This window comes from Paroedura picta, chromosome 4, assembly GCF_049243985.1.
Source record: "Paroedura picta isolate Pp20150507F chromosome 4, Ppicta_v3.0, whole genome shotgun sequence".
Taxonomy (NCBI): domain Eukaryota; kingdom Metazoa; phylum Chordata; class Lepidosauria; order Squamata; family Gekkonidae; genus Paroedura; species Paroedura picta.
Genome location: NC_135372.1, coordinates 113,487,321 through 113,509,308, shown reverse-complemented (window position 1 = coordinate 113,509,308; position 21,988 = coordinate 113,487,321). Strand labels below are relative to the sequence as shown.

At 42.3% G+C, this 21,988-nt stretch overlaps 1 protein-coding gene across 3 annotated transcripts in view; it reads right to left on the bottom strand.

Annotated features, from left to right (window-relative positions):
• Nucleotides 1-224: 224 nt before the first annotated feature.
• Nucleotides 225-21,988, bottom strand: part of LOC143836209 (rho GTPase-activating protein 39-like) — a 102,612-nt gene continuing 80,848 nt past the window's right edge. For all 3 annotated transcript variants that reach the window (XM_077335211.1, XM_077335209.1, XM_077335210.1), the window contains 8 exons: nt 15,978-17,292; nt 13,650-14,202; nt 11,859-11,948; nt 10,176-10,249; nt 8,020-8,219; nt 5,211-5,302; nt 4,328-4,497; nt 225-3,467 (listed from right to left, as the gene is read on the bottom strand). In XM_077335211.1, the coding sequence (XP_077191326.1) occupies nt 3,273-3,467; nt 4,328-4,497; nt 5,211-5,302; nt 8,020-8,219; nt 10,176-10,249; nt 11,859-11,948; nt 13,650-14,202; nt 15,978-17,292 (2,689 nt within the window). In that variant the 3' untranslated portion in view covers nt 225-3,272. The remainder of the gene's footprint in view (nt 3,468-4,327; nt 4,498-5,210; nt 5,303-8,019; nt 8,220-10,175; nt 10,250-11,858; nt 11,949-13,649; nt 14,203-15,977; nt 17,293-21,988) is intronic.

Sequence of the window (21,988 nt, the reverse complement as noted above, 5' to 3'; positions counted from 1 at the left end):
ACAATTAGCTGTTCATGATGGAATGGTAAAATGGGTCATTTGCCATAATACACTTGGATCCAGACAATTATTCTGGTTTGGAGAGGTGAAAAATTAGCCGTTGGTATGCCTAGAGATAGAGTAAAATCATCTGATTTGTGCCTTCACTGGCATATGTAGCCTAAAACTACATGTTGATACACCAGATTACAAAAGGATACTGAAGTCAATGATTAAACCACACATTATGCTTAATTATTCTTTAATAACAATAATGAACAGGATGTTTTGCTGATTCACATTTACAAACATGTTGGCAAAAAGAAAACAATATCCAGTGTAGTTTTTAGCCTATTTTACAGCCCTGGTGGGAGGGGGAAACATTAATATAAAACCGTTTGTTTATGGTTGTGCTATACCTAAGTGCTAGGGGGAATTTTACTCATTATCCACCATAAAGTTGCCTGTCAAGTTTGAATCTGGGAAATGTACACATCCAGAAGGCATCTTGAAACAGGTTCAAAAAGATTTTGCTTTCTAAGCATTTCCCATTATAGAATGAAACATCTGTGCAACCTGTAGGTTACCCTATTGCTTAGCCACAAACACAGTCAATTTTCATATCCACAATTTACTGGATGTATATATGCTCTGGGTGAAATTGAGAAGAATTATTCTGTTAGCTTTGTAACAGAAGCAAGACTCAGGAATTCCTGTTCTATGAAGTTCAATGGAAATATTTTTCAGCTAATATTTTAACATTTGATCCTACACGTTTACTTGGAAGCAAGTCCCACGAAGTCTGTAAGGCTGACTCCCAAATAAACATGTATAATATTGCCTCCCTAAGTGTCTGGCACAGGGAGATAGGTCCCCTTTCAGATTTTTTCTAAAGGGCACTGGCCGAATTCTGGCAGAGGAACCTGTCTGGATAGCACCCAGCTCCTCGGAGTGATCATGTTGACCTACTTCATAAAATGCAGCTGTCCCTAAGAAACAGTACAAAGCACCCTTGACATGTCACAGTGAATGCCTGAATCCAATTGGCTCAGTCAATCCCAAACTGCAAATTAAACAGAGATGTCTCTCCTTGGTAACACGTAGCTGGAAAAAATTGGGACATGATATCATGGTGACATTTCCCTAGCACCCCACTAGTGGCAATCAGTGAAATGAAGCAGGGGGTAGGGATATATACAAAAAAAAAGTTATGTCACACTGTCAAGACCCAAACCTGAGTCTTCCTGAACCCCTGCCCCTCTCACAATCCAGCAGTGTTCAGACCTGTGGATCCCTGAAGCTGCGCGCACACAAGAAAACCAGACCTTTTCTTAAAAGAACAGGAAAAGATTAGAGAAAAAAGGGAATACCATTAGGCAACACAGTCTGCTTGATTAAATAGCACAAAACAATAAAAGCTGACTTTTATCTGCCTAATGCACACTTTTTAACTTTGGGGAGATGTTCATCACTATGTAAGCTGCAGTTTAGGCCTTGGAAAAAGGACTTACTTGAGTACTGGGAATCATCATTCTCCACTCCAGATCAAGTGAAGATGTCTTGATCATTGAATGGAAAGAAAGCAAAATCTCAAAAGATAGCCAAGGAAAAGGCACACTATAAAGGGAAAAGAGTAACGGGGGCTTTGGCATTACCGTACACACAGTGTTAAAAGATCTGAATTTACAGAACTGGCTCAAAAAAGGAAACAGTAGCAAGTTTTTATTCCATATAATGAGATGGTACAATATGTTTCACAGTATATGGATGACAAAGGGAAACACACTCCTCCTACTGAAAGGCCAGATCGACCACTCTTTCAATAGGACTAATTTCAAGATCCATCAAATTGTCACTGACCCAGAAAAATGGCTTATCACTGACTGTAAGAATGAATAATCTTGGATTGATTCCATCTTCCGGGGGATCTGTCTACGGGTTTTGCTAAAGGAGCTACGCCTGCTTGCAAAGGTGACACAGGAAATGAATGTGGAAGGCTCCTGTTTTCAGAAAGGAGCAGCAGAAATGGCAACAGTCCTCTTCAATTTAGTCAACATGGATCCCACTGACTACGGGGCAAATGGTCAGAGGAGTGGCATCTCAGTGGGAAAAGCACAACTTTTTAAGATAGGGGAGAATGGAGTCCACAGTCACACAGTGCATGTTGCTCAGCACTTCCCCCCTTGTATCAGTGGACCGTTACTCCCATATCAGAATCTCCAAATAAGCCTGAATGACAGACAGAATACAAAAGGCAGTCTTGAGGTCAAAGAGAGTCTTTGGACTACTAATGCTTTTTCCCAGTGGTTACTCCATTTTAACCCTTACTGGAGCAATAAGAAAGGCAGCTGAGGCAACGAATGCAGTTTTCCATGCAGGAAAAGTTTTACTCTGGAAGTTTTAACTATTTACACTGCTGTGTAAAGGGACAGAAAGATCTCTGGCACAAATAACCAAGTAGCACACTGGGGTAAAAAGATTTAAACAGAATGGTACAATATGGCAGGGGAAAAAAGGGGGCACACTCTCTCTCTTCCAAAACATTTGCTGTATCCCAAACTCCAGCCACAACAGTTTTTACCATTGTATAATATTGATGTTGACCGTGGCTTTCAACTGAGCTGCCTTCTTGGTCCTTCTAATATGAACTGAACAATAAAAGTACTCCAACTTGAGGGCAGCAAATGTGGACTGTAAACCACAACCAACCCTGAGCTGCACAACTGAGCCTTTAGTAAGAGAGGCATCCTGAAAGGTGGAAAAGGCAGGTGGGGAAGGATGCAGTCATCCATGTGAACAGCAAAGCTGGCTTGTGCAGGTTAGCTCTAAGGCAGGATAGGCTCCACAGTAGCCTATTATTTCTTCTGAGACTGAAAGCGTAACTGGGATAGTAACCAATCTTCAGGTGGTGGAAATAAAATCCTAGTACCTGAGAGCTGTTAGTTCTAGAGGGTAGGATCCCATTAAATTCCACTTTTAATATGCAACACAGCTCAACATTGGTATTTTGTTTATGAAGGAGCTTGTTTGCCTTAGAACTCCATCTTCTCATGAATATCTTCTGAAAGTTCTTTAGAGTGCCCTCTTTAGAGTATGGACTGGGAGTTGGCTTGCTGACGCCTTCTTACCCTTTCTGGTATGACAATTCACTTGCATTACCATGGAACTTCTCTGAAATTACTGTTGCTGAACCTAAGAAATGTCTGTTACAGCCACAGAAGCCTGAAGGTTGGATGTTCCAAGGCTTACAGAAGGTAATATCGGCAAGAGCCTTCTTGATTGAAGCCAGCCCTTCACACCACGCCTTTGATAAAGCTGGTGTCCAGGTGCACTATTAACATACGCAAGAACGACATCTCTTTGCGGGTGTTTTCAAAGATGATTCTGGGGTCATCAGACTGGCATCGCAGGCAGTTGGGGGCCATCACCATGGCCAAATTGTTTACATCCATCTTGGTCTTGCCCACATTGGCTGGCTGAGAAAAAATCTGTGAAATGAGGAGAAGCAGCTCAAATAAAAATAGAATGTAGAAGGCAAACGGTCTAGGGCTGGCATATCTATGGGACTGCCTTTTCCACAAGCTCATGAAAGGGCATTAAAATCTTCTGACCAAAACCTGCTTAGGATCCCTGGCCCAAAGGAGGTGAGACTGGCCTTGAGCAGGGCCAGGGTCTTTTTGGCCTTGGCCCCAGCCTGGTGAAACACTCTGCTGAGAGAGATCAGGGTCCTGCAGAACCTTTACCCATTCTGCAGGGCCTGCAAGACAAAACTGTTCCATCAGGCCTATGGTTGAGACCCTAATGGGCCACCAAGAAGTGCCGGACTAACTGCTGAAAATGGAGTGGAAGATCCACCCTTTAAGGATCTGACCCCCCCCTCCACACACCCCTAAACTAGTTGGGGGCTACTGAAATATAAAACTTTTTTATTGAATATATATATTGTTTTATATTGTATTGACTGTTATATGTTGTTACCTGCCCTGAGTGTTCAGGAAGGTTGGGCTATAAAAATAAAGATTTATTTAATTTATTTAATGTAAACTCTGTGCAGAACCCTGAAGACTTGGCCTCTCTAACCCCCTGCCCCTGAAGGACACATTCTACTGCAGCTAGCAGGCTGCACTCTGTAACAAAAGAACTCCAGAAAGGAGATAATGGCCCTCAAGTAACAACTTAGGCACATGCTGGAAGAATTTCAGGTTGAAATGTTCAGGTCTTTGACATACAGAGCAGAACCACATGGGTAGAATGAGAGGTGCCTGAGTTGTCATTCTGTGTGGGGGTCTCTCTTTTATCCAATGCCAAGAACTTTAACAGTGGAAACAGACATCCTCTATCTACATACCTGTAAGAAGTGGATGAGGTAACACAAGACCAATCTGTTAAGCTCTGGTAGAAGATCCACCACTGCCACAGCGGCATCAGGGTTCTCATAATTGCTAATACACTCCTTGTAGTACTGCTGTGGGATGACAGGCTCTTCTAGCTCCCGATACCATAACTTCAGCAGAGAAGCTGCAAGCGTGGGCAGAAACGGGAAAGACACTTTCAACAACTACAGTATAGCAAATAATGTCTCTGGGCTGGACAATATGGATTCATGTCTGATAGGACAGAATCTAATATACAGCTGTTATTTCTTCATGGTGGATCTTTCTTTGATTAAAGCACAATACCTCCTCCTAATGCTATAAAAGACAATTCACTCTGCTTTTTTAGATGAAACCAGGAGTGTTGGACCCAGACTAATCAAACATTTTCCACAGATTTCCACTGCAGACCTCCCTCACATTATTCCTTAAGGTCTCCCCTCTCTCAAGAGTAATATTTTGTGGAGATAACTAGGATGCAATGGGAGAAGAGTAGCAGGAAATTTCTGTTCTAATGATGGAAAATTCCATCTGGATCAAACCCATGGGAAGAGTACCAGAAATAAATTAGCCAAAAAGATACCTCCCACCTCCCATAGATAGAGTGGTAAGAAATTTTAAGTTACTTTCAAGCTTAAAGGGGAAATGGCTTACATTAGTATTTATTCTTATTTATTATGGACTATCTCACTTTTCCTGATTCTGAGGCTGATACCAAAAGCTTTGTTGAGGCTGAAATATGTGCAGGGGATGAACACTACAAAACATATAAATACCAATCTAACATATCTCTCTTCTCAAAAATCTCTTTCCCTAAATTTGTCCTAATATGAGCACAGCTAAACGATTTCTTCATACCTGGTATATTGGGATCACTAAGATCGTCAGGAATTTTCCACTGATCCACCTGTAGTTTTAAAGCATTAACTTCATCAATGTCACCAGGAATTCTGAAAGCAGAACCCAAAGGAACAATTGTACAGAAGGAATACATCATATAGGAACAAAAGACAGAAATATGAGACTAGCTAGAGCACCTGAGCAGCAGAGACAGACATATTTGATAAGATTCAAATGAGTAGCCATGTTGGTCTGAAGTAGCCGTGGACAGCTTTGACAGTTTTTATTTCTGATATGTCTTTGTGAACTACAAATGGGTTCGAGGGGTCTGATTGGCTGGTTTGGCAGGGAATTATCATGTGGCTATGTGTGGATGCTGTGACACAGTTTACTAAAGTAACAGAATTAACTTTTGCTTATATATTCCTACTGTTATGATGGTCAGTTCTTAGTCTGACGAAGAGCGCTTGCACTTGAAAGCTCACACCTTGAATAAATCTTTTGGTCTTAAAGGTGCTATTGGACTCTGATATTTGATAAGAATACCATTGGCCAAACTAGTATAATAGAAATTGTGCAATAATAGTAGATGATGTCAAATGTACTTCCTCAAAGAAATTTAGAAATGTACCACCTACAACACTTCAAGGCTTCATGAACTTTCTTCAATTTTGAATAGCAGTAATATCTTCTGTGAATGGAGGGAAGGTGGCATAATATAGTCTGATCTTGTTAATCTCTGCAGCTAAGCAGGCTTGGTATTTAGATAGGAGACCAACAAGGAAGATTCTGCAGAAGAAGGCAATGGCAAACCACCTCTGCTTCCCACGTGTCTGAAAAGCCCCTTGCTGGGGTTGCTAGAAGTTGTTGGCAATTTGACAACACATACTTCTACAAATATTTTCTATATAAAATTTATCTCTGCTATATCCAAATATAGCTCCTTGCTATACATACTTCAAGATAATGCAGATTTAAAATCAAAACAGTTAATGTTTTTTAAAATCTCAACTTTTTACTACCGTTCCTGGCCTTCTTGTTGCTTCATTGCTGAGACTAAAGCCCCATAGTGCAGTTATGTTTCTCCTTTGAGGGAGAAAAAAAAGAACAAGGGAAACTGTAGGAAAATCTAAAAGACCAAAGGATGTTCCCTGTTGTTTCCCTTCCCCATCCCAGCTGGCTCCAACAATGGTATAACTACAGTGGTTCTCAACCTTCCTAGTGCTGCGACGCTTTAATACAGTTCCTCATGTTGTGGTGACCCCCAACCATAAAATTAAGCAAGGGTTCTTTCACAGAAATTAAAATGAAACTGACCCAATGGGGTGAAAATCCATTGTTCACGATTGTATATAAATTGGTTATAAATTGTATACAAATTGGCGGGCGCCTTCAGGAGGAGCGGCAACAGTTGTGGTGCCCCCCCCCCCCGGCCAAGCTGCTCACCCTGCCGCAACCCCTGTGAAAGGGCCGTTTGACCCGCAAAGGGGTCCTGACCTCCAAGTTGAGAACCACTGGAATAACAGCTTTTAGTGATATAGAGGCAGTAATGGGGAACAAGGGGAACAAACCACAGCAAACATGTAGGCATCACTGCTGAATGTATTGCATTCTCTGTGTTCATCTAGAACAGACATTTCAACTTTGTAGCCATTGAGAAAACCCTAAAATATGCTTCTTTAAGAAACCCCAGAAGTGGTACAATCGTACAGAATATGGTTGGGAAGAATAGCTGTATACATGCCCACCCAGGGCCCTTCCCCATCCCACCCCCTCCAGGGCCATCACTGGCCATTTTGGGAGGGGGTGGCAGGTTGACATAACCGTATATGGTCATATCATCCAATAAATGTTTAACAAATTTGAACTATATATTAAAATAATTAACCCCCAAACATTTGGGAAACCATTCCAGGGCCATCATGAAACCCTGATATAGAATATGTCCTTTTCTAGTCTGGGATTTAACTATGGCTATGCTGGTGGGGCTGGCATAGGGTAGAAAACTAAGCACTGAGACATGAAAGTAGAGAGACAACTCTTGCCCCACACTTATTCTTACAACTGGTTTTGTTGTCCATCCACTACTTTACATTACCTTTTGTACTGGTATGTCCTCAATGAAATTGTTTTCAACCTTAAATCTGTGACAGCTTCACTGCTAATACATGCTGTAAATTTACTCTAAAAGGACTGGGGCCAAAGCTACATAGAGTAAAAAATTAAAAGAAACACTACACTGCCTAATACATTGGTCAGGAAACTGTTTTCACAAACAGTGCCTGCATCGTGTGCATACAAAGGGAGAAAGTCCAATTATGTAACGTTACTGTGTGCAAAAGAATGAATGCGTGTTCTGCCTCTGAAACATTCCAGCTAGATGGGAGAACCTTCCTTAAGCCAAAATAATGCTGCTGGGCACAGAAGCGTAACGGAAGGATGCAATAGGCTTATTATCTTTCTATGGTCAAAGGTGGTGGCTGTTTTACTCCTTGTCACGCAGGATCACTGACTGCACCTTCAGATAGTAATCTCCTTATTGCCGGAAATAACAGGCACTCTGTTGAGGCAGTTTCTTCAATATCAATCTACCCGGGGGAATGTTTGTAAAACAGTGCTGTAAGGCAACTTATTGTGGAACAATCGATGCTTCGTAAATGGGGTTTTGTGAATTTGGTGTTAATGCTGCTTCCTCTGCTGAAACTATTGCAATTTTATTTTATGCTTTGAGGAGAAATCTTGTGTGTGCCAAAGTCCAAGTCAAGCTACAAAATGGTAATGGAGCCAATCATGACTGAGTTAAACAGCTCTAGTAAGCTAAGCTCACCTGAATATTCCCTCAGTCTTCTCACCCCCTAGTTGCAGAACTTGCTGAGACAGCTGTGTTTGTACCCAAGGCAGCTTGTTATCTGGATACATGTCCTGCTGCCGCAACATAATTTCCTCCAGAGAACTGCCAAACAGCGAAGGGGTCACAATGGCATTCTTGGCATGGACTATCTCTTCAACTGTAGGTTTCCGAAGTCCCTAAAAACAGAATAACACCGCCACTCATAAGATCAGGATGAGCCAACAGTCATACTGAATATTTCTAGCCTCTGCAAAAGCATTTTGTATACGTTCTGCAATGAGATAAATGAGAAAATAAGATAGAAGCCTCAAAGAGAAGAATGTTTAAGAATCTTGTAGGAGAATTGGGGGTGCTAAAAGAAGAGAGATATTTTGTACAAAAAACATTACATGTTTGGGGCCATAATTCTAGCACACTCTTGAAAGTCTATACTCTAAATTGTATTTCTTTGACATTTTCACTTGCTGCTAGTTATATGCTGGAATTCTAGATGAAATAAAACTCAAGTGTATGATACAGGTTGGAATCAAGAAAGCAACGTGTATCGGCTGGCCACTCATGCAGGTACAAGGTCCTAGGACAAGGTTCTTTGGGTTCAACTTTCAGAAATATACAGCAGCAGTGGCAACAGCAGCAGAAGGTTGTTCTTATATGCTGCTTTTCTGTACCCGAAGGAGTCTCAAAGTGGCTTACAGTCACATTCCCTTTCCTCTCCCCACAACAGACACTCTGTGAAGGAGGTGAGGCTGAGAGAGCCCTGATATTACTGTCAGTCAGAACAACTTTATCAGTTCTGTGGAGGGCCCAAGGTCACCCAGCTGGCTGCATGTGGAGGTGGAGTAGGAAATCAAACCCAACTCACCAGTTAAGAAGCCAGCCCTCCTAACCATTGCACCATGCTGGCACCAAGCAAAGATTCTGGGCAGGCACTAAGGTGCATTGTTCATAAAAATGTATACTGGGCACTGACTTTTCAAGGAGAAGGAACTGAGGAATCATCAAACATTATAATTCTAAACTCATTATACCATGGCAGAGAGCCATTGCTTTCTAAACTACATGTCAAAGCATGTATCTCACAGGTTTCTCTTTTCTGCAACACAAACAGGGCCCCTTGCAGTTCCAGAAGGAGAAAAAATATTAGAATCTGTGAAGTGATAGTTTAAATACATGAACAGAGAGTGGTTAGTAAAGTAACATACTGTTCTTGAAGTTAAGATTTTGTTGGAAAGGACAAAAGGATATTTTCAATCTCTCTTTAGCCAATATTTAGGGCTCCCTATCATTATTATTTTAACAGATACACATGGTGTGTGCCAGCTAAACTACACAGTTGTGGCAGGTTACAAAACATCTGCATAAAAGTCTGCAATAAAATCCCCTTAAAACCACAGGCATAAAAAGAACAGAATAGAAAACAAGAAGATGCGGCAGAAAACCATATACTGTATTTGCTGGTGTATAAGACAACTGGGCGTATAAGACGACCCCCCAACATTTCCACTCAAAATATAGAGTTTGTCACCATTGTACAGCCGCAGTGCGACCGCAGCGCCTCCGGCCCGCCCCTGCATCTCCCTGTGACTGGCACTAGTGTGCAACTGCGAATGTGCAAGCCGGAGCGCCACTGCTTCCCGCTGAGCAGAACGAGCCGGTCATGCCAAAAAGGCTGGCACTCCTGTCTCGCTGTTGATACTCGCCACAGCCTCGCTGAAGAACCGCTGTGTCCGCGCTGGATACCACGCGATACTGGATGGTATGTAGAATGAGGTGGGCGGGCATCGGGAGGCCACTATGGGCAGCTATGTCTATCCCAACTGAAGTGCACCTGGCGTATAGGACGACCCCCCCACTTGGAGGCATGTTTTTCAGGGGGGGAAAGTAGTCTTATACGCCAGCAAATACAGTAAATTCTACCCAACAAGGGAGGGCAAGAAGGGGCAGATGAAGCCCAAGGCTGCTGATCACATAATGACAGTATCTTTTAGTCATGAACGAATGCCTTCAATTTACCAATCTTAGATCTTTACTACTGTCACAATACAGGTGATGGCAGCAAGGTGCCCTAAGGTGAAAGAAACAAGGGAAGGCTTCACGTTAGACTACTAGATTAAAACATACAGCTGTCTCACCTTTTTGCCTCCAGTGACTGCAACCTTTTGTAGCTTCCTGTAACAGTATCTGGCATAAGTGCTGATAGGTAGACCTAATAGAAATAAATACATTTGGTTTACAGCTCCCTTTTTAAAAACCCATTTCTGTTATCCAGAAAAAAAACTCTCCGAATGAGCTGCTGCACATTGATGTCTATGTGCAGCAGTGTTCAAGAAGTGTATAAATGGCTGCAAGACTTTCACACAAACCTTCACATTTGTAATCCTGTAGCATTTTTTTTTATGAGCACAATCTCATTTTGTCCCCCGAACAGTTAATATTAGTTGGAAATGGGCAACTATCTAATTTCTTTTGATTGTTGATCCTAACTAAAACAACCTCCACTGTTTATCCCTTCACCCTCTGCTCTTTGCAAGGGCATGCAAGAATCTTCCTGTGCAGCAGGCTTGAATCTGTTCCTTCAGTAACTAAATTTAGTTCTCCAAGGCTCAAGAGTCCACTTAATCTATGCGATGGAGAACAGGAAACATCTCCAGTGCATATGCATTGTCTATGCTGATAGGCTCTCACTGAAGCGGATTTGTTTTCTGACACATCTGGAGTCCTGAAGATAAAATGTGCTATTCTGAGAGTGACATAAAGAGTTGATCTGCAGTCTCTCTCAGGAACATGTATACAATTATTCTGTTGTTTTAAAAGATTATTTAACTAGTAGCATATATATAAGGAGCCTCACTGATGCATGTTTAATCCCCATGTCATATGGCTCCAAATGTCAAATTACTGTCCCACCTGACAAATGGTGTTCAAGAAGCACTCATAACATTCTAATCTTAAGTGAAGTCATACCCTTATAAGTCCACGGAAGCTTAGAAGGATGTAACTCTACTTAGGATTGCATTGTCAGGTTGTTCAAGTTGTAAGGGATCTTTCTACTGTAGTGTTTGCATAGGGAGCTCTCTCATGTTAGAAATCTTTTCTAAACAGAAGTAGCTTAATAGAAATTGGGAGAGACATTCAATGTATCAATGAAGCAAACAGTAAAATCATTATGTTCAGCTAGAATAAAAAAAATTCCCTTCCATCAGAGGGAATCATGGGATTCTGTGAATCAGGAAAAGTTTCTTAGCAGAACTTAGCTCCTCTGAAACAAAAAGAACCTGAAAAACAAATACTCTATCAGCCTCATCCTTCTCAAGTTTTGTTTTTTAATCAGCTATCACAGACTTGTTCAGAACTCTCTGCGGGACGGAAAGAAGAAGCCCAACTACCATAAACACAGAGGAGAGAGATAGCCAAATTAATATTTCTGCTGGATGTCTCCAATGTTTATAGTCAATGACTATTTAAGATGGATGGAAAGATGTAGACTGCTCCACATAAATGAGGTTGTGGGGTCCAATACATATTTGTTTGTAAATATGCCATGTTGAAATCAGTGGAACTTGCAAGTAAATTTAGTTAGAAGTGGTTTAAATTATTAAGAAGCACTCCATCCAATATGGTGTTCAAATTTCCCCAGCAGCTATTTTATACTTCTGTTCATTCCTGAACAGTTGATGTTTGTACAAACCTTGGATCTGATTCTTCTAATAATAAAGCACATACGACTATACTTGAAGCTAATGGTGGAAAAACACAGACCCATAACTGTGTCTCTTCCTTCTTAACCCCACTCATAACCCAATTTTTTTGTTTACCTTCATCCTCTGTGTTTTGCTTCCTCTTTTTCCTGGATTTTGAGTTCTTTTTGTTTTTCAGATCCAGAAGCTCCTTAATGCGCTGGGTAACTGAAAATCAAAAGCATTGTTGACAAAGTGATGGCAAAAAAAGAGTCTTGTGTTCATTGCCCTCTTTTACCGTTACTCAGTGAGCCATGGTATAAAGGGGGTGGTGTTCAGTAAACATCCATGCACTACTAAATCAGTTTAGTGCTTCAATACATTTGCCAGCAAAGCATCAGAATCAGTAAAATGTGGTTTTCCAAATTTCAGATTTTCAAAATTATTTCTCAAATTATTGATTTAACTAAAGGTCAGCTGAAACACACACCATTCTTTGATACCATTCAGTAGTAGTAAGATTATGGCTTCTATTAACTTTTATAAAATCAGAATCAGAAGCTAGGTATAAAAAAGAAGGAAGCCTGCTCTCTGAACCGCCTGAAGCCTCCTAGTTAATCATTTCTTTCAAGAAATTTCAGATTGCTCAACTATGTGGAAGGAAATACAATGAAACTCTCTTCACCCTATCCCCAACATTTTACTTTACGTAAGAATTTTACAACTTTAGAGCAGAATTCCTTCAGCCATTAAATTGATATTATTGAAACAGCAAGATGAAAATCCAGCAATTATCCTTGTTGTAAAAGTGACATGAGTGCTGGTAGTGATTTCTATTCTACTAATAGTAAAGCCCAAAGACAACAGGCTCTAGAAAAGGAGGGTGAGCATCAGGACTTCTTCCTTAGCATCACCCCCCCCCCCAATTGTCAAAAACAATCTCCTCCAATTTCCTTCCCCAAGAGTGAACATGGTCTAGCACATATTTACTGGGCGGTGGGTGGAAGAGAAGACTTGGGCCAGCCTAGAGAGAGAAGGGGCAGCAATATTTGCAGGGGAGGGGAATGCAGACTGGCAAGCGGCAGCCCAGGCCTGGGTTCCCCTGGCTCCTTGTTTCCCTCTTACCCCAACTATGCCCTACCATTAAAGATATGCAGCAGTCTGTGTCATTGTAGCCCTGGTTTTGTAAATACCTTGAGATTTAAGGGGTTGAGTTTGGGTAGCATGAGAGGGGGAGATAATTTCACCCCTCCTCCCCCCGCCTCCTTCTGGATCCCAGGCAGCACTGTTCCTGATGCATGCCACCTTCTTTGCCTTTCGCCTTAGGCAGGGATCCGTTCTTCTTATTGTATCTCTAGCCATCCCAAGCCATCCCCACTGCTCTCTTGCCAGGCTGAGTAACTTTATCACCCTTGCAACCCGAACTGCATTTCCCCATACAGCTCCTTAGTTCAGCACAGGAGAGTCTTTGGGTTGTTTCATCCCTTCAAGCTGATTTGTTCTGCCACTACCTGGTCTTGGACTTTTTCAGGGTCTGCCACATCACTGTCAAAAGCCTTAAGTTGGCTTTAAGAAAATCCTGAAAAATAACATTTTAGGTAGGTTTTGAAGGCAGCTGAAAGTTTTGAATGTTTATTAACTGGTCTGGTTTAAATTTTAATTCTTATTATTACATATTTATAAGATATTTTAAGCATAATGCTGTGATTGGGTTTTAGCTTCTTTTTCTATAAGCCACTTTGTGTCCCCTTTTAAGAAAAAGTGCTGCCTGATTCAGGCTGGAACGGCCGCTTTGGACGCTGAAGCGCACAACCCTAGTCCACAGCAGGAAATGGAAGCAGAACATAGCCTTGCTAAGCAAGGCTGTATTGTAGTATAATGCATTTTAGGCATGTAGAGAAAAGAAATCCACAGACGTGAAGCACTTACTATTTTCATCATTAACGGGACTGAGATGGCGATAGATGTAGCCTTCCAGGTAAGACTGGAATTTGGGTGATGGAGAAAAAAAGGCCAAACTGATGGCCATGAGCTCCCAGCCCCATGTGAGACTTCGATAGCACATATTGTCCGTCGTCTGTCTGATCAGCTGAATATACAGCTCATCCCGTAAGCCTTGAATGCTCCAGCATTTGGTGACAGTGATCAAAGCCACATGGTCCCTGTCCATTCTGGCTTGTCGGTCACCCATGTAGATTTGTACCAGTTTAAATAGTTCGCAAGCTTCCTTTTTGATGGTGTGGTCGCTGGTGATGAGCATTGGTTTTTTGATGGATCCACCATTCCAGGAAAGCATATTGGCAATAGAGAGCCTTCGTCGAAAGATGCCCTGAGTGTGCATATTCAAATTTTTGGAAGCCCAGTCTGCCATGCTGATTTGAGAGATAGGCTTCCGTATGGTATGGAAGGGAAACTGATACCCCATGTTTGTGCCAGGCTGGTCATTATTCTCTTGCTGGGAATCTGACTCTATTGCTCCACCCTGCAATGGAAAACAAATCAGAAATTGTGGGGAAAAACATCAGCCCATCAGTTTCCCAACTTTTATAATGAGAATGTCTGAATTGTTTGGATGTCAAATTGAAGCAAATCTGAAGAATGCATGATTTTAAGTTGATAATGGAGTATTATCTGGGCAATATGGGAGGGCAAGGGTAATGGGGAGGAAGAATAAAATTTACAGAACAGCTGACAGGCCATATTCTCCATGAATTATTATCAGGAGTCTAGACTTGTACCACAGGCAGATCAATGTAGGACATAAGAGTATGAAGAAGGTTGTTTTTTATATCCTGTTTTTCACTACCAGGCAGAGTCTCAAAGCAGCTTATAATTGCCTTCCCTTCCTCTCCCCAAAACAGACACCCTACGAGGTAGGTAGGACTGAGAGAGCTTTGACATGACTGCTCTGTGAAAGCAGCACTATCAGGGCTGTGACTAGCCCAAGGTCACCTAGCTGGCTGCATGTGGAGGAGTGGGGAATCAAACCTGGCTCATTAGATTAGAAGCCACCGTGCTTAACCACTACTCCAAGCTGGAGGATCAAACCTAGCTGGTTAAGGAAACTTTGGGAGTAACAGCAACTGATGGCAGAGACTGATGGCAGAGGCAGGAAAAGGAGACAGCATGTCAGTGAGTGATAGGGCATGCTGATCAGCTGACTGGCCGATAATGATAATCTGTGTAAACTAATCAAAAGCCTGCCCAGCTCACTGTTGGAGAGCTTCATAGACACAAGAAAGTCGTTCCTTTATGCTTCTACATTTGTTGGGCAGTTTTAAAGATTTATAGCACAACATACCTTTGAAAGAACCCTTAGAATACCACAGTGGCCTTTTGAGTGGTGAATCTTTTCCCTCTGGTTCCTGCCTAGTTTCTCTGTGGTATTAAGACATCATTGCCACTCACTGGCAGAAGCTTTGCCATTATTGCCAAATGACTATGGCTTGATGATAGAGATTTCAAGCAGGGAACCTGCAAGGAGTTCTGGGGCATATGTCATTTTCCCCTTCCCTGCTATTCCCTCTTTCCCTTCCTTGAAAGCTACTCCCCTTTTCCTACTTCCTTTTCTCTGTCCCATCCACTGGCCAAGCTACCTTTATATCTCCCCATGTCAGGCTTCCCTCCCTGCCTATTCTTGGAAGCCTCTCCTTGGGAAAAGTCTGGCTGTTGCACAGTTGCATGGTGGGGAACCTTCAAAGACTTGTATAGGGTACTTCATTTCTCCGATTCCCCACACACAATTTCCCCTTTCCATCCTCCTGGCAACCCTAATATCCATACCTTGCCATGCTTCCTTCTCTCATTCACCTATCTACCAACCTACCTTTTTTCTGCCCCTCCATCTCCACAATGGGGATTCCAAGGACTGTCTAATCCTAATTCGAAACTTCAGCCAGTATACCACACAAAATTTCAAGGGGCAGCTGCTGTTGAACAGTAGCAATCAGCTGGGTCTGACTCCAATAAGTTCACTTTCATAGGCCAGAAAAGCACTAGAAAAGGCTCTGCCTTTTCCAATTGCTTTTTATTGACAGAAATCAAGGCCAGAAAGCTGGCAATGTCATTGTTGTTACCTAGCAATGGCCACTGAGGGCATCCATTTCTTAAAATTTCAGACAGTCATTTGTCTCCTGGTATACATATATATATACTGGATTCCAGATTTTTCTGCAAACCTGGGCCATTTTTCAGGTTTGTAGAAAGATTCATCTTTGGTCAGATTGAGAATCAGATATCTTAACTATTAGTAAGTACCTGGGATGATATTTGTGCTGCGTCCGATGAAGAAAGGTTTGTTTGACTGGCCATATTCTTTTCTAAGGAATCTATTTTTTCATAGGTTCTCTTCTGCCTCACGGTGTCTTGCAGTATTGTCGGATCATTTGAAAGGCTCCCTCGACTGTTCATTCTGGGTCTATATAGTGACCTGTTACTAGAGGTCATATCGTCTCTTGAGTTCCTACTGCTGCACTTTTTCAAGCGGTCTGATTGAAACTTAATTTTATTTCCCTCTGGCAGATTAGCATTTTCCAGCATTTCTGCATCAAGGCTACCTTTGCTCCCTCTGCAAGCGGCAGATCTGTTAACCACAGCACGCATCTCAGCAATCAGCTTATCATTCAGAGCACTCAGTTCACTGCTGCTGCCCACAGATCCAGGCCTTCCCTGGCCTGGAGCTTGACGTCTCCCTTTTCTCTTTCTCAGGCTTGGAGAAGGTCCCGTTGAATAGCCAGAATCTTGCTGACTTATAACCGTAGGGTATTCTTGAGTCTGAAGACTGTTCTGCCGGCTATGGTGGGCCTCCATATTTTTAAGAACATTAGCTTCCAGAATTTTCCAAGAGTGCTTAAAGCTGTCCCTGGAACTCAGGTGTCCTAGCTGTGGTTTAGCAATGCCATCAACTATTGCTCCTGTAGAGTGAGGACCTTTGGAAGATTGGTCTATGTTGACCATGTGTTTAATATATTCTCTTCCAACAGGGCTGTATTCTGTAGTAGAAGGATTTCTCACATGTTTTTTCCCAGCTTGCGACTGCTGCATACTTGGATGTTGTAACAATTTAATTTGTTGTGGCTTCTTATTTAAGCTGTTGCTTGGTGTTATTTGTGGAGTTGTCCCCTTCACATTTACACCACCAGTGTCCATATCTACAGGGGGTTCATCATATATTGGTGAATCAATTGATGGCTCATCATAGATTGGTGCTGTAGTAGCATATTTGGGAGTTGCAGGCTGTGATGCTCGAGTCTGATTCCCCGAAGGAGTCTGATAAGGGAGCTCATTAGTCAACACTAAACAAAACCCTCCATTCTCTGTCTTCTTAATCTGCATTGACTGCTTTGTTTCTACTGGAGCTGCTGGTTTTTGACCAGATGTGTTTGGGACTGTAGGCTGAGGCTGAGCATAAAGAACTGGTTTTGGAAGTAGAGATTTCTGGCTGCTAACTTCTACATTGCCCTGCATCTGAAGTGAATTGCTCGAGGAGGAATTTACTTGTCTCAGACTGTTGACTTTGACTAGCATGGCTGCTTTAGTCCCTGGTAAAGGCTGCCACCGGGTAGGGGTGTCCCTGTATAAAAAGTAACACAATGTTTAGGAAAGTAAAAACATATTGGAATAAAGCAGGAGTCCAGTGGCCCCTGCTTTAACAACATATATTCTATAATAAGATTTCATGAATCAGAACTCACCTCATCAGATGTAAATGGGTTGCTGAGTCAAATATAAAATGTAGCTATAATTTTACCCAAATATTCAGGAGAACCTTCAAGATTCATTGGTTTAGAGGTTCTGTTTCCAAAGGGAGTATTAGATCTTGGTGTAGCAACCTTGTGCAAGCAACTCTATTGTTTGCATCAGACCTATTATACTTTGTAATTGGAAAACAATCAGTTGCACCCACAAGAGGAAAATGCTGATCTCCGGGCTTCTAACAAGCCCACCCTCTTTAATACTACTGAGCACCAGGCAATACTTTTTATGTTTATAAATGGTTAATAAGACTTTCATAATTCTAAACCAATTTTTCATCTGTAAATGAAAAAAAAAAGACCAGAATTTGACCACACGCAGATTTCTGCTGAGAATAAGTAAGAAATTAAATGAATATTTGGGTCCCTTTCTGCAAAGAACAAAACACTTGGCTGGTGAACTTCATTTTCTGGCCATTTTTCTATCTGCCATCTGCTCCCCTAATAAAATACAAGGAATCCAACAATTTGACACCTGCTTGTTTCCCTATGTGTTTCATGTTCTACTAAACCATAGCAACTAGTTTTTTTCTTGTGACATCGCCTAGCAATTAACAACAAAGGTGGGGCCTCCATCTTTGCAAAGGTGAGTCATAGGAGAAAATAAGATTACAGATAAGAATGAATCTCTCTTTTACATCCAACATGCTGGAAAAGGGAGAGATTAGTTGCAACATTATAATGATGATGATCTGACAAAACTAATGATATATGGAGAGAGGAAAAGGAGTTCCCCCCCCCTTCTATGCCAAATCCTGTAGATTTTCTAAAGCAGTGTGTTGGTGGCAGCCAAAGGCATGTGAGGGTCAACCTGGGGCCATCTATAGAGACTCTCCTCAAAGCTGTCAAACATGTTTGAGCCCAGTAACATGAATGCTTCATACATCTTTTTGTGTCTTCAGCCAGAAAACGCATCCTCAGGGCCTGTTCAAGATTAGCGTTTGTGTGTGTGTGAGGGGAGCTTTCACACGATGCTGTACATCTACCTATTAATGTATTGCTATGGCAGAGCAGATAGTGCTGACAGCATTGATCCTTTGAACATGCGTATGCCAATGCCTTCAGTCTCTGCTAGGGAGAGGAAGATGATCCTCAGTAGTGCACATAACAAGGAAGGCAGGTAGTACAGGGAAAGTGGGTCTCCCTTGCTTCAGGGGACTCAATTCCACTGTTAATGGTGAGGGCTGGCAATAGGCTTTTTGGGGGTGCTAGAAGGTGCCAGATGCTACCAACTCCAGGCACTGACCCTACATGTCCTCAGATTTTTTGATACAATTACTGTGCTCACGAGTATAATCAGATATGGCAAAATGAATAAATGTAATGAAAATTAAGCCACCTAGAATAAGAACAAATTTAGTTTGAAGCCAGTGCCAGTTCTATACACATGAGCATTCAGGACAGAAGTCTTAGAAGCCACACTACTGGTTCCTCTCCTCTCTTGTGATGGAAGCTGTTTTCACTAGAACAGCTAGAAATGTCTTGTGAAAGCAAAAAAATGAAAAGACAAAGCAGGATTTCCAGAGGTCAAGCTCTGAGGAGTCAGGGCTCTGTATAGCTTAGTGTGTAATGATTAGCGCCATGGTTCATAACCTTGGGGTCCTGACCCCAAGTGGGGTCGCCTGGCCCCTTCTGTGGGGTCGCCAGGACAGGTTGGTGGCGCTGGTGGCTGGCAGCGGGGGAGCCATGACACTGGCCGCCTCCAGATTCTTCTGCGCTTGCACGCGTGCCTGCACACACACATGTACACCTACAAGCACGTGTGTGTTGCTGCTGCCACAGTTGGGGTCACGGTGTTATGGTGGCTGAGAACCACTGGACTAGCGGAAGCAGAAGAAATCACTAAAAAGAGTTGCATACAAGTTTTAACAATTCATTCTATTGCCGGCCTGCATTTATTTATTTGTTTGTTTGTTTATTTATTTCCCACCACTCCGCTATAATGGCTTGTGGCAGGTCACAAGGTCCTCATTAAAAATCCCATTAAAAGGAAATACTGATACAATATAAAAATATACAGTGAACAGGTAATAAATAACACAAGCCTCATGCCCAAAACTAATACCCACTATCGGGGAGGAGAGGGGGCCTAGCTGGCAACACCAGGTGTTAATACCAGCCCTGGGAGCGGGGGGCCGTGATCTTCCAGTGATCTTCCTCACTGCCCTGGCCTCAACAAAAGACCGGGAGGAAGAGCTCCATTTTGCAGGATCCAATAACATATGAATGTAAGGCACATGTTTTTTACATGGTCCTTTTCTTTCCAGTAACCCCTTCTGCCTCCATCCCCCAATCATACTTGTGGTTCCAGGAACCACACAGATTAACAGTCAGAATGGTTAGGGCCCTATACTGAGGAGGGAGCTAAAACTGCTAACTCCTCTCTTCTGTCAGCAGAAGACATTAAAATAATTCTGTCTGCTTGCCTCTACTCCCTACAACACACAAATCCATTAAAATATTCCTCCATGTGGCTCCCTTAACCCCAGGAATGATCTTTTGAGAAGTTAGAAAGGACAGCCAAGAATAGAGGGGGGAAAGCATGGAAACATAACAAGGGACAGCAATTGAGCAGAGTCTGGCATCAGGAACTTTAAGTAAGAGATGTTCAAAGTGGTGGCTCAACTATTGAAAGCAACGGTAAAGCAAGGGAAGTCCAGAGATCAGGTGCCAGAAAATCAGCTGCTGAGACTTTGCCAGACTGTACACCAGAAACTAAAGTCATGAGGACAAAGCCAGAAAATAAGTCAAGATCTAATGGTAAGCCATGAGCTGAGCTCATGTGAGAAGCAAAGGGCAATAATCAGGAAAGTAGAAGGAACGAAGAAAATACAAGGGAAAAGTCTGAAAACTGCTGATCAGACAAAAAACTTCAGCTTTCCCTTGGGTTTTATCATTGTTTCCTGCCCCAGCAAACCAACTGGCTCTTTGAGACTGCAAGCTTCTTAAGTCACTGGAACCAGTTCACCCACCGTTTGGGGCAGTAAAAGCCCCCCAGAGTCACCAGTTCAAATAACTACAGTTCTTGGCAAAGAGCAAGAGAAGAGACTAGCCCCCAGTGGGCTGAACACAGCAGTGCCAGGTTAGCTTAATCCTTCACATGCAGCACTGTGCTACAACAGTTGATGGCGGAGAGAGAAAAGCATCTGAACAGGCAAACAGCAAGGATTAGGGAGCTCCATCTTCTGAACACTGAATGGCAAGGCTGAGATGGAATCAAAGATTCAGAAGTTAATCAAATGTTTGTTCCTACTTATTCTTGCTAAGTAACAATAAATGCACAGGAGAATGCACGGTCACATAATGTCCATTTATTCTTTACTTTAAAAAAAAGTCATTATTTTCACAACAGAACCACACCAGAACAAAATGAACTACATTCAATATTTGGACTTCAACTATATTTGGACTTCAACACTAATGGGCTCCTTGGATCACTCCCAGAAATTTTGCTGCTCTTCACAGGAAGAAATATTCTTTCACTAAGGAAAATATACAGTGCATCAAACTCCGTTGTAGGTAGAATTCCATAATAGATTTTTTAAAATCCCACTCCTTGTTGTAGCTCATCTGCAGTCATACCGCAGCCCCTGGCATCCTGGCCTCCACAACGATGGAGAAGGCTGTCCAGGTGCACTCAGCCATGGCTTCCCGGCCACCAGAAGAGCTGTGGGGGTTCATCTGGCTGTGTTCTGGCACACCGACCTAGCCTGCCCACCTCACAGACAGGCCCTCCCTGGTCTATGGGAGCTCTTCCACCCTCCCTCTTTTTTCTAATGCCTGTTTTCAAAATGGACTTTCCTACTAGTGTACACATAAATTGAAACATTTACAAGGCAACCTCAAGCAGAGTTACACCCTTCTTTTAGGAGCTAGACCCCTCCTCTTGAAGCTTCCACCAAAATAACACTGTCCTGTGAAAGTTAGGAAAATAAAGCATTTACATAGCTTTGAGATTAAGAGGAAGAATGGGGTAAAATAGAGGGCTGGATCTCATTAAAAAGATCCATGCATGTGGAGGGGATTCCTCCCATTATAGCCTTCTACCCCCCCCCCCCATGCTGTTCCTAGAAGTCCACAGGAGCAGCATTAGGGGAACATTTTGGGCTGTAAAAGGAGGGAGAGATGGGGATGTTGCACTGAGTATGGAAATTTTTCCACGCACTAAAATTTTGGTCAGGATCCAACTCATTAGAATTGGTATAAATGAAAAATCCTTGATGCAGCTAGTCTGTGTCCTCTCCAATAACCAGGCCCTATAAAGCTTTTGCAATCTCATATTTAGTTAAATAATATGTTGTATAAACTATTCTGCATAGTAACATCTAACAGTGCAATCCTATGCTGTGTTACACCCTTCTAAGCCCACTGACATCAATAGATTCAGAAGGGTGTAACCTGTTTGGGATTGCACTGAAACTAAATATCACAAAAAACAGTAGATTTAAGCTGCTGCACTGGCAGAACATCCACTCTCTCTGAGATAAAGGAAAGTTTCCAGTATTCCAGTGTTGA